The 17,722-nt window shown below is 40.1% G+C and overlaps 1 protein-coding gene across 3 annotated transcripts in view; it reads right to left on the bottom strand.

Moving 5' to 3' along the window:
• Nucleotides 1-200: 200 nt before the first annotated feature.
• LGR5 (leucine rich repeat containing G protein-coupled receptor 5) overlaps nt 201-17,722 on the bottom strand; it is a 119,209-nt gene continuing 101,687 nt past the window's right edge. For all 3 annotated transcript variants that reach the window (XM_060164844.1, XM_060164843.1, XM_060164842.1), the window contains 10 exons: nt 14,776-14,847; nt 14,559-14,627; nt 14,346-14,417; nt 10,896-10,961; nt 9,660-9,731; nt 6,422-6,493; nt 5,471-5,596; nt 4,288-4,433; nt 2,506-2,589; nt 201-1,288 (listed from right to left, as the gene is read on the bottom strand). In XM_060164844.1, the coding sequence (XP_060020827.1) occupies nt 201-1,288; nt 2,506-2,589; nt 4,288-4,433; nt 5,471-5,596; nt 6,422-6,493; nt 9,660-9,731; nt 10,896-10,961; nt 14,346-14,417; nt 14,559-14,627; nt 14,776-14,847 (1,867 nt within the window). The remainder of the gene's footprint in view (nt 1,289-2,505; nt 2,590-4,287; nt 4,434-5,470; nt 5,597-6,421; nt 6,494-9,659; nt 9,732-10,895; nt 10,962-14,345; nt 14,418-14,558; nt 14,628-14,775; nt 14,848-17,722) is intronic.

Consider the following 17,722-nt stretch of genomic DNA (forward strand, 5'->3'; position numbering starts at 1 on the left):
GCTTGAACGAGTTATATAAGCAGCATTTAGACTTATTTTTCACTCTCTTGTATCAATAATTATCAGCTTTTTGACACTGAGAGGTTTTTTTTTTTTTTTTAAATCAAGTTTCCACTCAGCTCTTTTTAGTTACTGCTCTGATATACTCAACCTCACATTTTTGGGTTTTCAATTTTTGAAAACTTTCTCTCACATATTAATTAGAGACATGGGACAAATGCCACAGATGAAAGATGACAGCTTTCGGTCATCGGATAAGCTGGTGGTGACCCAGAATTGGAAGGCAGGTCATAGGGTCTGCTGGCACTGGTGAAGGTTACCAAGGCCTGGGTTGAGTCACAGGACTGTTTCTCAACATCATCAGAGTTAATAGACATCAGGCTTGTGTGTTTCGATCTTGTCCAGAAGTGGGTTTGCTTTCCCAGGCTCCCCAGATCCTCCTTAAAATGAGGATTGAAGAGGATGTAGAGAAGGGGATTGAGACATGCAGGAAGGGGGACAATCACCAGAAGGATAAACTTAATTACTTCAGGGCTGACGAATGTGAGGTTCAGTAAAGAGGAGAAGGACAAGAAAGCCACCGGGCAGTAAAGGATACAGTTGGTGAAGAGCAACAGAGCAATGTGCTTCACCATAGAACAGTCCCAAATATTCTCCAGGTCTCCCTTTTCCAAATTGCAGTAGAGCTTGGTGTAGGCAATGGTCATCACGAGGAAGCAAAGGGAATTGAGCAAGACGAGGGCCACCATGTAGCCTGTGGCGCTGGGCTCCCCAAAGGGCAGAGGCAGGCAGAGCGGGGAGGCGCTGTACTCGCTGCCGCCCAGCAGAGGAACCGCGGCGATGGTCGCCGCCAGCATGGCGCAGAGCGCAACGATTGCTTTCAGACTGGAAAAAGGAGTTTTCGTTTCGGATTTTGCAGAGCATTTCACAGAGAACCCACGCTCCAGGGCTGCCAGGGTAAGCAGGAAAACCGAGGATTCCGAAGCAAAAATGGACAAAAACCCGACGACCTGGCAGCCGACCCCCTGCTCCCACCACGCACCGTGCTGCGCAAAGCTGCCAAAAGTAAAGGCATCCACGCCAGCCAGCACAGCACTGGAGACCCCCGTGAGCATGTTCACCACGGCTATTAACCCAATTAACAGTTTTACAGAGGAAATGTACAGAGGGGCTCTGAACACGGTTGAAGTCACCAGGGCATTACACGTCAGGGCCAAAACTGCTATGGTCCACACTCCAATGCGGATCAGCCAGCTACCGAACAGGTATTCGCAGAGTTTGAAAGGGCCTAGAGGTCCAAGGAAGAAAAAGACTGGGTATCAAATTAGGGTTCACAACTTTTGCCAAATTACCTCTTTGTTTCTCTTGTTAGGACACCAAGAGATAGAGACCAGTAACAGCCATGGTAACACACAGTTCCCTTATGGCATACTCCACTTTATTAAACCATTATTTAATATAAAGGTGAATATACCGGGTGCCCAGATTTTCAAGCTATGCCCAGAGAAATGGAGCCGGGGAGTTTAAATCACTGGATTCAGGTCCCCCAAATACAGCAGTGTGAGGGCCAGGTAACAAGTCAGATCTCTGGTTTTTGTTTTTTTTTTAATAAAGTTTTTTTTTTGTTTGTTTGTTTGATGTGGACCATATTTAAAGTCTTTTTTGAGTTTGTTACAATATTGCTTCTGTTTTTTTTTTGTTTTGTTGTTTTGGTCTGGAGGCATGTGGGATTTTTTCTCCCCGACCAGGGATCGAAGCCGCACCCCCTGCATTGGAAGGCGAAGTCTTAACCACTGGACCACCAGGGAAGTCCCTCCTGGGCGTTTTATGATATTTGTCCAGAATGCTTCAAAAAAGGTTCTGTAAACAGGGAAGGAGAATCCTAGGGAAATACTCAGTGATGTTAGAAGAGGAAGTATGAAGGTGCATTTCATGAGAATGTCATCTTAGGTTTACATTGACGTTTGACGTTTAGGTGCAAGGAACCATCAAATTGTTGAAAATGAAATATCAACCCTCCCCAGCTGTCTTTTTTTTTTTTTTTCAACTGGCCTATCCTATTTCAGGGAATGGGACAAACAATTAAGTGAATAATATATATAGTTTTTACTTATCTCTAAAACTATTATTTGCTTTAACCAAATAGCTATTTAGAGAAGACTTACAAGAAATCACTGTCAAAAATCAGTGATTACATGAAGCAAGACTGTTGCATACCAGACTAAACAGCTAATATTATTTTAAAAATTACATATACTTCTAACTATAAGATTGGTTCTTTCATTTCCATTAATCTGAATCAAAAGTCTCCTACAAAGATCCTATTTATGAATGGAGACCAACTCCAGGGAACGAACATTTGTATTTTAAAGGTCCCCATGGGGTGGGATATTGATGAGCTGCAAAGATGGCACAGATTTTGCCTTGAAGTGTAGCCAAATGTCCCTGATGGCCTCAGAATTAAGGGTGGGTACTGCTGTTGAGCAGTTCTGATGCCTTTCTCACCTGGGGAAGGTGAGCATTGCACCGAATGAAGGGCTTTCAGGTCTTCCTCAAAATCAAGCAGGAAATCTTCAAGATCACGCTCATCTGCAGGAATGAGAAGTTCTGGAATGATTAGTTCTGTCTCTCTTTTCAGGGGCCAACTTCCAGGGAGGAGAGTCCTGGATTGCCCTAGAGACATGAAATGTCACAAAGGGAACTGAGGGTCAGACATCCCACTTTTCCCTGGGCTTTCTTGCAAGTCTATTATAAAATTGCTTTGGGATGTTCTACTCAAGCTACTATATGACAGAATTTCAGCAGAACTGGGGGCAAGGGACAGTAACCCTGGACTCCCTGTCATAACGTCGAAGCTCTCTCATTCTGTTCTTGTTCCCTGGAGCTCACGATGGCCCCAAATTGCACTGACCTAAATTAGAGAGAGAGCGTGGGCCTCTCCATTCAGTGGAAGAACCACTTTATCCAATTTTCTAACACTTAGATAGCTATAGTGCAAATGTTCTGAGCTGTGTTCTCTGAGTACAAGAGGGAGAATTAGTAAGTTTCAATCTTTCTGGGGAATTCTGCTTAACAGAGGACAAATCAAGTAACTGGTGCTTGGATTAGCTATCCATGAAACAGGAGTTTTGTGATCTAACACACTTACTGATTTAATTGGTCTGGGGTGAGGTTTGGGCACCAGTGTTTTTTAAAAGCTTCTGTGTGATCACAATATATGGACCAGGGTTGCAAATCATTGTCCTTGAAAATAAACTCCACGAAGAACCTTGTCTCTCTCGTTCATTGTGTGCCTCTAGGGCATAGAACAGTGCCTGGCACACAGTAGACACTCTAATTGTTTATTTTTTGGGGGGGAGGGTTGAATAAATATAGTAGAAATTAGGGTGGGTGAGGCAGAAAAAGCAAAAATGAAAGCAAGAACAAGAGCAAGACATGTGCTGTAGCCTAAAATTAAAAAAGCCAAGGGCTATAATACCAGCTCCTTAATCAGGTCTGTGTGCAGGAAGAAAAGTTAAGATAATGTGCAGACAGACCGAATCGTACTTGCTTGGGAATCAACAAATCATTAAGACCCAAAGGAAGAAAAGCCAGTCTATTTAGACTCTGTGCAAACTTGCAAGGTTGGCAGGGAAAGGAAATTGGGGGCTGCCCAGAGCACTGCCTCATTACCACAGGTGTGGTTTGAGGTACATTGTTGTCTATTTAAGTCAGGTCTTGCTTCAAGGAAAGCCAAGTGCTTTACAGACATTATTTCATTTCACTTTCCTGACAGCTAGCCTTTGTCGGGGGTAGGTGGGGAGAATGTTTTAGGATTAGTTGGATAAGAAGTTGGATTCTTAAGCCCTTCTGCTGAAATATGGAGGCATCTAAAATGTCTATATCCTCCACTCCCCACTGGGGTTTAAGAATAAAAATAGATTGTATTTTCTGGAGAAAAAAGCAGAGAAGCATGTTTGAAAAAGTTATCCACAGGGATAAGGCCCTCAAAAAAGTTTATGAAAATATTGATAATCAATTTTAATATTTACCCCTGAGGACAATATGTGCTAAAAGGGATCTAATTGTAAATATAAGTATTAAGAAATCCCTTAGAGAAAAGATGACTTTTTAGAATGAATCCTAAAGGAGTTTTCTCTTTCTCTAAGAATCTTTAAAAAGTGGGATTGATCCTCAACTTGCTGGGGTGATTACATAGGGACTTGTTTGGAGTTCAGATGATCTGCTCGATGACTTTTCAAGCCCCGTTCAGACACAATTTCATCACAGTGACATAGCAGCTCTTACCTTGAACTTGAAACATTCCAGCATCTTTCTTATGAAGATCATCTGCACTGCTGTTGTCGCCTTTATTCCATTGATTAGAAATTTTATAGACATTTTCACATACTCCAAATGCACAGCACTGATATGCATAAGGCATTTCTATAACCCTTTGAATGAACAAAACCAAACAAAAACACACACTTAAAGAAATAGATTGTTAAATACAGTGCTCATCTTTCACTTAATAATTCTGCCTGTGGATCTTAGCCTTAATAAGTAGTCTAAAATATTAACTATGTGCATAAAGATGTTGATTACAGTGCTATTCATAACAACGGAGTTATTAAAAATTATTGCCATGAAATGTTGACAGTTGCTGAGGCTGAGTGATGGATATATTATTTTCTCTACTTTTGAGTTTGAAAATTTCCATAATAAAAACACTAAAAAATGACTGTTAGGAAAATTGTAACACCATTAAAAAGTGCTTATGGTATGACATAACATAAAGTGAAAAAAGGTGATATAAGTTTGTATACGTACTGTGATTCTAACAATTAAAAATACATTGGAAACAAAATCTGGAAGGAAATAACATAAAACTTTGTTTAAGGGTATTTGTAGACATTTTTTCCTCTCTTTTATTTTCTAAACTCTCTTTTGGGGTTATGGTTTTAAAGTATGTAAAAAGTACTGTGGTTTAATATATATACAGAATATATATATGTGTATATACATATATATATGTGTATATACATATATATATATATAATCTTTCAAGGGACTTTATCGCTAATAAGTGTAACAGGTTTTAAAGAGCATTACTTAAGCAAATATTAATTTAGTACATTTTATTAGAACATATACATAAGCAAGACGAATTTAAACATGTCAACAGGAGTACAATTACGTTATAATGTTATTTAATTACATGTCCTAGTTTGTATCTCACGGATCAATGGTTTTCAAACTCTTTCCATGAACTCTGTGGTTCCAGGAGGCATCTTTGAAGAAGGAAGGAAGTGTGGTCAGGAAGACACGTTCTCCCACTCCAGGGCTTGTCCTAACAATGCCCCAGGGGTGGGGGACTTGAAGGCATGAAATGCAATTCAAAAGAGTCCCATAAATTTTGAAAACCTCTATAACACGTCTATTGTTTCACATGACCACAAATGTATCTTATTAGTTTTAATGACAAACTCACTTGAGTTCTGGAAAGTTTTCAGATGATATCAAGCTCTGTAAGGCATGATTTCCTGTTAATTTTAAGTGAGTTAAACCATGTAACCCAGTTACAGGAAAAGACGACAGGCGGTTGGATGATAGGTCCCTGCAAAACATCAAACAACAATTGGCTTTTAGTCTGTGTTAGCATAAAACGATTATGTTAAAAAAGCAACCTAAAGATGATTAAACTGCTCCATAAAAACTTCTAAGCAGGGTCCTTCCTCTTAATGGTAAAAGGAACCATTTTGGTTTTAGCTCCTGAACAACTCTTCTATTTACCATCAGAATTGCAGGAGAAAAATGTTTTAATCACACCCAAATTGTAATGTCTACATTCAGCTTAATTCTGCCAGATGGGGACATCTAAAATCAAGTGGAGGGTGCTACACATAATTTGAAAAGTGGTGCTGACTAGATCAAGTTAGGGGTGAGGGGGAAAACATTGTTGGGGGTTTATTTTCTTCCTTCTCGCCATAACTTCTGTCTGACCAGTTCCTTCTTTGTCTCTGAGACACAGGAGAGAGGGAGAGGAAAGAGCAAGAGATGGAAAGGGAGGGAAAAAATGGACAGGAAGATTTTCTGTTAGTCAGGATGGCAAACTGTAAAATGAAAGACCTTTAGAACTGAACTGATTACTTAGTCCATTCCACCTGATGGCTCAGCAAAATTGGAAAATTTCACCTCAATCACCAGAACCAGCTGTCACCCAGATGGTCATTTATCCACATAAGGACGCACATGGCCTTGGAGGGGTGGGGGGTGGGAAGTGGGGTGCTCCTTTCTGGTGTGATCCAGCTCCAGTGCAGGAGACACTGAGGGCTGGGCATTCTGTGTACTCGGGCTTTTTCAGCAAAACCAACATTTTTGATTAATCAGATGGGGCCCAATTATTAAAAGACATGCCATAAACAAGTCATGAAATACTCACAGCTTTCTTAGAGATGGCAAAGTGGAAAATGCATTGGGGTGAATAATGGCAATTTTGTTCCAAGCTAAATTCCTATTAAAAAAAAAAAAAAAGGCAAGTGAGAGGATTATGTAAAAGAAGACTGTGTGAAGTTTTACCATATATATTCATTCTTCTAACAAAATGTAATTTCCATTCAGGACAGGAGCAATTAACTTATCAAATCATCTTTCAGAGGCAGATATTAATAGTATAAAATGATGAAAGAGAATTTTAAAGCAACCTTGTTTAAATCAATCCAGGAAAATCCTTCAGGTGGATACTTCAGATTTTACTCTCTTCTTGCTAAAAAGTTGACTTTAACATGGTTGTAAAATTTTATTAGGGCATTTCTAAGATGAGTAGGGGTCAGGGAATTGGAAGAGACAGGAACTTCTGAGGCTCTTCCTCTGACAGGCAAGTAAATTTTAAGTTATAAAATGTCCCCGGATATGTAATGAAACTCAACAAAAATTTGTGTACATTGTCCATGTATGTCAGGCCTTAAGAGAAACACAGAGATACTTTAAAAAAAAATTCCCAATAAAGAGAATGGACATTTAATTCTTTTTTTTTTTTTTTTTTTTGTGGTACGCGGGCCTCTCACTGTTGTGGCCTCTCCCGTTGCGGAGCACAGGCTCCGGACGCGCAGGCGCGGCGGCCATGGCTCACGGGCCCAGCCGCTCCGCGGCATGTGGGATCTTCCCGGACCGGGGCACGATCTCGTGTCTCCTGCATCGGCAGGTGGACTCTCAACCATTGCGCCACCAGGGAAGCCCCTGGACATTTATTTCTTAACTGGGAAATGAAGAAGAGAGGGGCTAGCATATGTTAGAAATAAAAGCCTTTGATAACAAAATCTACAATTTATTGAGAAATAAAATTCACTCACCCCTTCCCTCCACAGACATATATGTAATGAAATGTAGATAATTTTACAGGAATAAGAAATTTCACATTTTAGAAAAAGAGCAATGAACTTAAAATTCGTATTTTTAAAATTCATAACTCAGAAGGGAACTAAAGTGTAGACATTTGAGGAAACTGAAAGTGATCACTGTCAACTTTTCTCTAGCACATAAAAGTAATTTATTCATGGTGTTGGGCCCCCTGAGTTACTTAGGATAAATGGTATTCACAGAACATTTACATTCTCATTTGAAAGGCCCCTGAACTGGGGAAAACTGGAAGCCTTTTTAGTTTTCTCCTTTCATCGATGGCAGAACAAAAGAAAATTCCAGCTAACGAGGGGAAGGAATGGCATGGAAGGAGTGGGAAAGCTACAAATGGGAATTGGGCAGGAGACTGTCTTCTGTTGAGCTGCTCATCAAATACGTGTCCAGTGAGGGTTGCAAGCCCTGCCATCTGCACTAGATGCTGGGGATAAGAAGATGAAAAAATTCTTGTCGTTTTCAGGTAGGGCGTGGTGTACCTGATGGCGGTGCTGAGTGCTGAGTCCTGTAGCAGAGAATGTGCAAAGCACATCAGAGTGGAGAGGGCTCAGAGACAGGAGATGTTGTTCTTATGGGATGGACAGGGGCAAGTTAAGAGTGGGGAGGAATCCAATGGGCAACAGGACCAGGAGAAACAATGGTCCATGTGTCAAGGGACTGGGAACTGGTGGGTGAGAGATGAAGGTGTTCCAGGGGGTTGGAATCAGATTCTGAAGGATGGTGCTTGGAAGTTTGGTTTTGGTATTGAAGACAATAGGGGAATAACAGAGGATTTTTGAAGCAGGGAAGTAACATGATTCAATTTCTACTTAAGAAAAATTCTCTTTGGAGAATGAGATGAATGGGTAAAGACTGATGGTGGAAAGTCCGGTAAGGAGGGTGATGACAGTGATCTAGGAGAGTGATTCATGGGTCTTTGGTAAAGAATATTTAAGTTCTACTCTCTTAGCAAATTTCAATTGTACAACACAGTGTTATCAAATATATCAACCTTTGATATATTTGAAAAAGAACTAACTTTTGGAAAGAGCCAGAACTCCAGCCTGGTGAACAAGGCAGGTAATAAAAGTAGGTAATGTACAATATCTTTGTTTCACATTTATTTTAAAAAGTTAAAGAACTTCACAAGCCGATTTTAGACCAAAAGTAAGGAAAGGGCAACACAATTAAATTCAGAGCAAGATGATTTTCAAAGTGAATTTTTGGGAGAAACTGATTCTCCAAGGTGAATTTAAAATGTTTTGAGGAATGGTATTATTTTATGAAGGTATAGTCTCTTAAATGTTGAGAAAAACTTTAGGAAAGAAAGGGTTTTTAACAACATCCTGCAGTTTAAACATTACATATTGTCACCGTTCACCAAAATTACATCGAAATCCAGTTTCAGGATGGAAAAAAATCTGTCATGCACAAAAAATCTGTTACCGTTTTTTTTAAACTTATGGTTAATATATGGTATTTTCAGGTAGTGTGTGGTCTACCTGATGTCAGTGCTGAGTGTTGAGTCCTGTAGCTCAGAATGTGCAAAGCACATCAGAGTGGAGCGGTATTTATGGTATTTTCAATATATATTAATATATATAATAATCTATTATAGTATATATTAAAATATAATATATTATACATTTACATAATATATTAATATCTATAATATATGTCAAATACATGGTATTTTCAATCATAAAATGGAATTTAATATTTACAAATCTTAGTCATCTGAGCAACAGAAGCATTTTCCAGGACAGTTGTGCTTAAACCTTAGTGTACTTGTTAAAATGCCGATTCTCAGGCCCTACTCCAGAGGGTCTAACTCATGAGGCAAGTGAGAACCTGGACTCCGCATTTTTTACAGTCACCTCCAGGTGATTCTTAAGCACTTAGGGAGACTCACATTGAAAAACTGTTTGACCAGGAGAGAAAAACAGGCAGGAAGAACTGTGTGGTCACCCCGGTTTTGCAGGCAGAACAATCTCCGCCAATTCCCAGCTAGGAACAGAAATACATTTTGTAGGCAGTTCAATAGCTTGGCCTCCTTCCTCTTTATCAGAGTTTCACGTCTGCTGACTGGCAGAGGGCAGATTGCAAATTTACTGCTTTTGAACCTGTTCCTGGAAATGATCATGAGCAAAATATTTGCCTTCTCCTAGCAGATACATGCACAAAGGCCCAACAGTACAAGTATACAGTGAAAAGAAAATATTAGGGGAAGACCCAAAAGAGATAAAAAGTGCTCGATGTTGGGGAAGCTGCCGAGAGAGAGTACTCACAGAGAGCGGAGGCTAAACAACTGCTGGAAGGTGTTGGCTCGAATTTCACACATTTCATTATGTCGCAGGTCTCTGAAATGACAGGTTCCAAAGATTCATTTCAGAGCCACAGGTTTCAAAGATTAGTCTTCAGAGAACTTTTACAGAGGGGTCACCTGCCCTCAGTCACAGGAACACATGAACTACGACTACCGAGTGACACTGAGAAAAATTTCTTTTTGTTTAAAAAAGAACACTGCAATGTATCCACACAAAAAAGTATTGCCTCTCTTTCAAAGCCGCTCTTCCCTTTGGGTGAATCTGAAGCTATATTCCGAATGCCAACATCATTCAAACACCTTGAGGATGCCTCTCTCTGCCCTCTGAGTCTTTCTTATATCCTTGGAGGGTCTTCAGGAGTGTCAAGTTGTTACCTTTCAAGGTGGATTTTTTTTCCCCTCCCTTCCTCGCCCAAAGGCATTCGGAGAAAAATTAAGCAGAAAAGGATAGATGGTTAGTATTGTTTTGACCAAAACCAAAGCATGACTATAAAGCAACAACGCTGATGTTTTATGGAGGAGGCAATTTTCAGAGAGGAATTCTAAAATGTTTCATGCATAAGTAGCATCAATGGCACCTGAAATACGACTAATACGGCACCTCTTCTGAAGCTTACTATTGTGGTTTAGAATAGAATTTTTTTTTTTTTTTGGCCGCACGCACGGCTTGCCGGATCTTAGTTCCCAGACCAGGGATCAAACCTGGGCCCCCCGCAGTGAAAGTGCCAAGTCCTAACCACTGGACCGCCAGGGAACTCCCATGAAGGTTACTATTGTGAAGCAAACATACCAACAAAAGTACCCCCATATTAAAACGTAATGCCATGCATATGAGCCTCACTGTGTTCAGGAAAAAAAACAAAACAAAACAAAAATATTGCCACTCATTGGAGGTGTAAGTTCAAAAAAGTTCCAAAGCTCAAATAAACCCAGTTCATTACTATACCAGGTTAGGAAAAAAAAAAAAACCCACAACATACTAAATGCCTTACTTATAGTATAATGCATGGTAAAATAATATCGTCTATGTCTCCCAACTTTACAGACATCCTATACAGTCACAGCTCCTGTGTGTAAGAAGGGAAAGCATCACATGTCTCCCCAGTGAACCACAGGGTAAGCAAACCAATGACCCCTGGAAATGTGAGTTTTGGCTCTTGGTTTGCGCTTGGTGACTTAGAGACTCTTACAGACATACATTTTCTGAAGCTTTCGGCAGACTGAAAAACTGGGTAAATCTTCTAGCAGGTTATAAGATAGATCTCTGAAAAACAGGAGGTACAAAAGGGAAAAATCTGTTACATATTAATTGTAAGGAAACATGCTTTGCTCTCTTTTCCCCTCCACCATGATCTAGCTCCCAAAGGCAGACTATGAACTTTTCCCCAGCCCTGATGTGCAGCAGGTAGTCATAGGCATTATTAGATTAAGCAGTAGATTCAGATGTCAACTGAAATGTAACTGTTATACTTCTTTAATTGATTTAAATAATTTACTTAATGAATTTATTTATGTTTTGTTAGTGATGATCTACAATGTTCTAGCTATTATCTTACAGAAATGAGTACAAATTAAATTAAATAATTGTGCCTCTGTTTCTAAGAGCTGCTGTATCTCTGCAGCTGAGAGAATCATTGTTGGTTCTTTTCTAATCAACAGAAAAAGAATCCCAACAACAATTCAAAACATAGCACTAACTTTGAAATCAATCATTACAAGGGGGGAAAAAGAATCTAAGGAAGTCTTCAGCCCAAACTCAACAAATTACAGAATAACAAAAACATCTGGACATATTTATAGTATAATATAACTAATCTGAAACAAGCCATGGTAATTTGCAGAAAGCTTAAAAAAAGAAAGCTGGTAGATAAAGTAACAGATATATATATATATATATATACATATATATATATATGTATATATATATAAATCTTGCCTCATGTTTTAAAAGTTATCAGCTAATCAACTAACTCACTTTCAGGCCTGATTCTAATTCTTAAAACCAGATCACCACTATGCAACTGAAAAATCCATATTGTTTTCTGAGAGGGTTTTAAATTACTTTATTTTTGAAATTGATCACTTTATCTTACATTTATTGAATAAATAGAACTTAAGTAGAAATACAGTTCAATTTACTACACATGAATAATTCAGATAAAGCTGTGTGCAAACACAAATTTGTAGTTTACACTAGAGATTTGAAAGACCAAACCAAACCAAACCAAACCAAACCAAAACAAAAATGCCCCACACCTATGCACAAATACAGCCGATTAACAATATGGTGTGTATTTTTGGAAAGTAGTGAATGTGATAAAATGGACACACATATTATCAAAGCTGATAATAATCTGGTTCACTCATTTCCACAGACAGCAAGGGGAACAATCCTTCCTGTGTAATTCTTAGTAGAGGGTACATGAAACCTTCTTCTACATAAAGACACAGTGTCACCACCTTCCTACCTATTACCTAATGATTTTCATGGCTAGCATTGATCAAGCACTTCTTATATATAGACACTGTGTTTACAGCTTGACCTGAATTATTTCATTTAATCTTTGTGGTCACCTTATGAAGGAAACATCTGTGTTGATTCCCATACAAAGCAAAGACTAAGATCACCAGCTAGTAAGTGGGGAAAGCCACACACAGTCAAGTCATTCCCATGGAGAAGAAGCAACTTGGAGGCAAAATCAGTCATGTACAGTGACATTGCCTCACGTAACAGCTACTCAGTGGATGACGCAGCCAAAGGAAGAGAGCTCTCAGACCTGTACTTCCAGAACAGAAAACAGAGTGGAGTTAATGTCACGACCCCGGGTTCTACTATCAACTTTCATTCTACTTCGTTGATATGCGGGATGAAGCATTGATGTCTTTTTCAATTCTCTTCTTTAACGAGAAGATGCTTGCTTTGCTGATCTTGCAGGGTTGTTGTGAAGAGCAAATCAACGCTACAGGTTGATGTGCTTTGAAAATGGCCGGATACTGCCATTAATGCAGTTGCTGTCTTTCAGGCCTTTCTAGGTTTCCACTCCAGGAAAGAATAATGGTGTAAAGGAAGTGAGAAAGACGATGATAAGAGCTAACATGGTCAAAGAGTTTGCAGTGCTCCAGGTGCTGGTATAAGTGTTTGACGTGTAGTAACTTATTGCGTCCTCATGACGATCCCCTGAAGGAAGTGGCTACACCTCTTATTTTATAGGCTGGGAAATGGAGCCCCGGAAGGGATAAATAACTCGCTCAAGATACTGTGATAGCATAGAGGCCGGATTTGAACCAGAAAAATAGACCCCAGAGCTTTTGCTCTTAATCAGTTCGCCAGTCAGCCTCGGTGTATGCAGTTTTAGACCCGGGTGGTTTACCATTCGCTGTGTGACATACTGGAGACAGATGCGATTTAAATACTGGCTCCCTATTTATTAGTTACAGTATGTGAAATCCTGGTCATGTTACTGAGCCAGCTTCCTGAAGAAATGAGGATAATTATGCTTATTCTTGGTGTGGTGGGCAGAATTCGAAGACGGCTCCTGAGATTTCCACCACCTGGTGTCTATACTTGTTCTCCCAGTTATTCAATCAAACCATCTGCATTTGAATTCGAACTCTGCTACTTTCTTGCAGTGTGATTTTGACAGATGTACTTTACTTCCCTAATTCTCTCTTTCCTCACCTGTATCTATACCTTCTAGGGAGATACGAGGTGAGGAAGAGGAGACTTGTTCTTAATCCCCTTCCTTTATACATGAATGACTCACTTTAAGGCTGTTACGTGGTTTATTGCAACTCCTATCACTGAGCAACTGCGGCCTGAAAGTGACGTAGCGGGCTGGGGAGAGGGGAAGGCAGAATCACTGAAGAACATTCCCATTCTTCCACTTGACATTTGTAGAGCTGCTTGTGGTTCTGTTACTCCGGAAAGCTTGTGGTGGAATCACAGGCGTTCGACTGCCGCAGAAGTCTGCCATGTGAGAACAGAGCCATGCGAGAGACTAAGGGTGCTTTCACTACATCCCAGCAGTGCTTGAAAAGGTGATCACAGGGCGTTGAGGGGGGAGGCTGAACACGGAAGGTCAGAACAAGGCTCTCCCAATTCCTATCAACTACTTTTTGTAAAATGTGGGAAGGGCAGAGGAAAAAAGCCCCAAGTCAACAGAAATAACATATGCAAGCTGTTTAGCCATTAGATGAAACATTAGAACATGGCACCAGCAACCATACCGGAAGAATGTTTGGTTGCCTTTATCAAGGTCTGTGTGGGTCTGATAATTTTATTTTGGCATCCATATTGGGGTTTTGATCCATGATTTTCTTTTTTTTTTTTTTCCTGCTCTGCAGAGGATTTGGGGCTGGGGGCAATGAAGTTATTTTGGCTTGTTCATATCCATTTTCTGAAGGGAAATGTGTGCTAGTTGAAACTCTAATGGGAGACTGTTTGGGACTTGGAAACAAGGGGTACGTCGTTGCCATTATTACCAGGGTCACATCTGAGAGCCACTTCCCTGGCCCCAAGTAGGCAAAGGAGGCCTGACCTCCTGAAAACCTGCGAGGAAAGAACTTTCTCCTCTTTTAAAGGATTATTGAAATAATGTTGGTCATTTCACCCCCGTTTACACAACATTATTGCTTTACTGACACGCACAGCACTTGGAGATTCGGTAACTGATCGCAGACAGTTTGAGGAAGAGATGAGATCTGTGCTCCAGTTAAAGTCCTGTGGAAACACAAACCAGACATCATTCTTGTATTTAGGCATCACACAGTGACATATTTTGATGCACTGATGTTAAGACTGGTCAGGCTTGAAGGGTAGTGCAAGTTCTGGGCAAAGTCAAGAGCCTACTCAAGTACTTACAGACTCTCCAGGCTCGCGGTACCAGTTAGATCAGGAAATTCAGTTATTTGTGAGGCACCATTCAAAGTCCTAGAAGGAGGAGTACATGAGTATTACTGGGAGAAGATTCTAGGAAGGGGTCATTTTTATGGCCATTTCAAAGCACTTGAAATGTTCATTTGGTCTTCACAGCAACCTTGCAAAGGGAAAATGATCTGTAAGAGAAATAAACACTTACAGTATTCTTAGTTCAGGTAAATGTTGAAAAGCAGATCTCCCAACAACCTGGATAGGGTTGTCATAGAAATGTCTGAAAAAATCCAAAGACCAACGTCTTAGTATAAAACTTGAATGACAAATGAACACCTGTTCAGAATTTCAACAAATGCCTTCAATGTACTTGTGTAATTTTGATTACTTGGTTTCAGGTAAACCTCAAAAGTATTTTCATTTGTATTATGAGACTTTTGGTGAGAAATCCATACTACATAAAATTGAAAATCTCTGACAGCAAGGCAGATATGAATGTCAGCTCCTATGGAGAAAAGCAAGTGAACTGACTACAGTTATACTTAAAGCTCTTCCTCTGCCTCCAATATCTGTGGCCTATCCATTGAGTGGCAAAAGGTAGTTCAAGGTGCTGGCGGTTATATCATTAGCTAAAGAAAGATGAAGTTCTATATAGTCACATGAGGGTCATATCCTCTGGTCAAATCTTATGACACACACACAAAGGATCCTTCAAATTATTTGAGAGGAAATTTGCTACTCTGGGTTTTTGTTACATTAGATTTAAAAAAAATCAATGATTGCTCTAAAAGGTAAGACATTATTAGAACTTCAGAAATATTTTGTTTTACAGATGTTTTCAATGTAAAGGTATTTGAACCACCTGGTCAATGGAGTCCCACAAACAGTTCTTAGCTGAGACATCCTTCCAGTTCAATTAAATTCAACAAATATTTATTGGTGTCTCTTATGCTCAAAGCATGAGGGTAGGTACTGCTTGCCGTTAAAGACTGATTTATTAAGGAGGCTGTCATTAGCTATCTACTATGTGCCTGGCATTATGCTAGATGCTGGGGATGTGAATAAGAATGATAAGGTGTCCCTGCCCTAAAGAAGCTTGGAATCAGTTGGGATAAAACAAACAAATAAGGGGATATGAGTCTCTGGTTGACAAAGCATTTTCACATCTAGAGCTCAATTAATCCACTGCCAACTTTATAAGATCCACGGCATAGACACTTAGGTATTATTTCCCTCATTTTTGGAGGAAGAAGCTGAGGCTCAGATATTTTGGTAAGCTCATTATCTCCCAGAGTTTCAACTTTCTAATCTGTTAAACTAAGGTAATAATACTTAGTAGTGGGGTTTGTGTACACATTAAAAGAGCTAATGCACATGTAACATCTGGCACAGGGCCTGGGATATAGTTGTCACTCAACGTGCCAAATCCCCGTCCGCACTCCCACCCTCTGACTTCTTCTTTTCCCTTCGATTAGACAACTGTAAGAGAAGGGCTAGAGCTGGACTACAGGTCTTTTTTGTTTGTTTTGTCTTGTACATCTTTTTATTATAAATCTTTTTCTAAAATATTTTTATTGAAATATAGTTGATTTACAACGTCGTGTTAGTTTCAGGTGTACAGCAAAGTGGTTCAGGAATATATATATATCCACATATATTCTTTTTTTTCATTCTCTTCGATTATAGGAGGACTATACATCTTACAATTTAGAAATGGAGTTGTCCTCAGAATATTACATTATCCCTTATCTACACTATGTGCTTGTTTGTATGTAATTATGTTCATATACCTGCGTGCATGTAAGTACAATGGGCAGCTATGAATACACATGCTTATGTACATAAGGCATAAGTATCACAAACACAAGGCGGAGCTATAGGGTTCTCAGGAGGGAGTTCTCTCATGAGGTCGAGAAAAACTTCATGAAAATGCCATTTGAAATAGACCCTGGAAAACAGAATTTCGACAAGCATAGTTAGGGGATGGAATCATAGGAGCAAAGGAAATAAAGGAGGGGATCTGTCCTATGAATGTAGCTTAGTTGGTCTGGGTTATGGCATAAGGTAACTGAGGAATGGGTCAGGAGGGTTGGCTTGGGCCATGTGGAAAGCTGAGACTGTCAGGGAAAGGAGTTGGCGTTTAATGTAAACAGACAACACTGACTGTACGTTTCACAGCAAGAGAATGACAACGTGGATGCTGTGCTTCCAGGGTGAGCACTGTGCTAGTGGTAGAGGCAGGGGGGTGAGCCTTAGACTGGCAGAAATCTAGAGGTAATGGGTAGCAGAGGGGCTGGTGGCAGAGGGGATGGAAAGAAGTTATGGATAGGATGGGGACTACAGAGGAAGAAATGAGGCCTGGGTGGCCAATGGACAAGGAAAGCAAAGAAATCTGGGTTGGGGGGAGTATGGGCGGGGACGGTGGTGACAGAGATAGACATGGAGGCAGAAGCAAGGACAGAAGAGCTTCCGGGAGAAAACAGTCAAGGCCAGCAAAGAGTGGAGAGAAGTGCTAATAAGTATTGGGGGGCTGTTAGTCCTCTTCAAGGGGTATTAACATATCAAAAGGGTGATTAAGAAAACCAGTCCTGTGGCTTCAAGGAAAGAAGGGGCAAAGAAAGGCAATGCAATCTGCCAACTTCTCAGTATGTAAATACTCTCTAATGAGAACTAATGTTTACTGGCAACAAACTTTAACCCCCTTAGTTTGCCAACATACTGTCAGAACGTTTCAGAAATGATGAATGGTATTTTTTTTTCTCAGTTGTCAGGGCTAATTGGGATTCCAGCGCATTTGTGACAAATGCTACACGGCTCCAGAAAGCCTCTCTATCAAGTTGGCGCAGGATGCCGGATATCTGCCAGGAAGTGCTCTAGAGTCCTTTTCAGAAGTCGTCCTTACTCTCCTCCATATTTCAGACCCCCCACCCGTGACCTTAGGCCAATACTATGTCCCAAACCTGCCAGTTGTCTTTTAATTAAGAGCCAGCCTATTACTTACGTATTTTCACCTTCCTATATGTACCTACACAGGATCAATTTTCTGTTTGTGCTAACTATGAAACATAGAATTAATCCTACTTTGAAGTTGTAACTCTATCTTATGCCATTATGGCATACAGATCCTCATATACACCTTCCTAGAACATATGCAC

This window comes from Lagenorhynchus albirostris, chromosome 11, assembly GCF_949774975.1.
Source record: "Lagenorhynchus albirostris chromosome 11, mLagAlb1.1, whole genome shotgun sequence".
Classification (NCBI taxonomy): Eukaryota; Metazoa; Chordata; class Mammalia; order Artiodactyla; family Delphinidae; genus Lagenorhynchus; species Lagenorhynchus albirostris.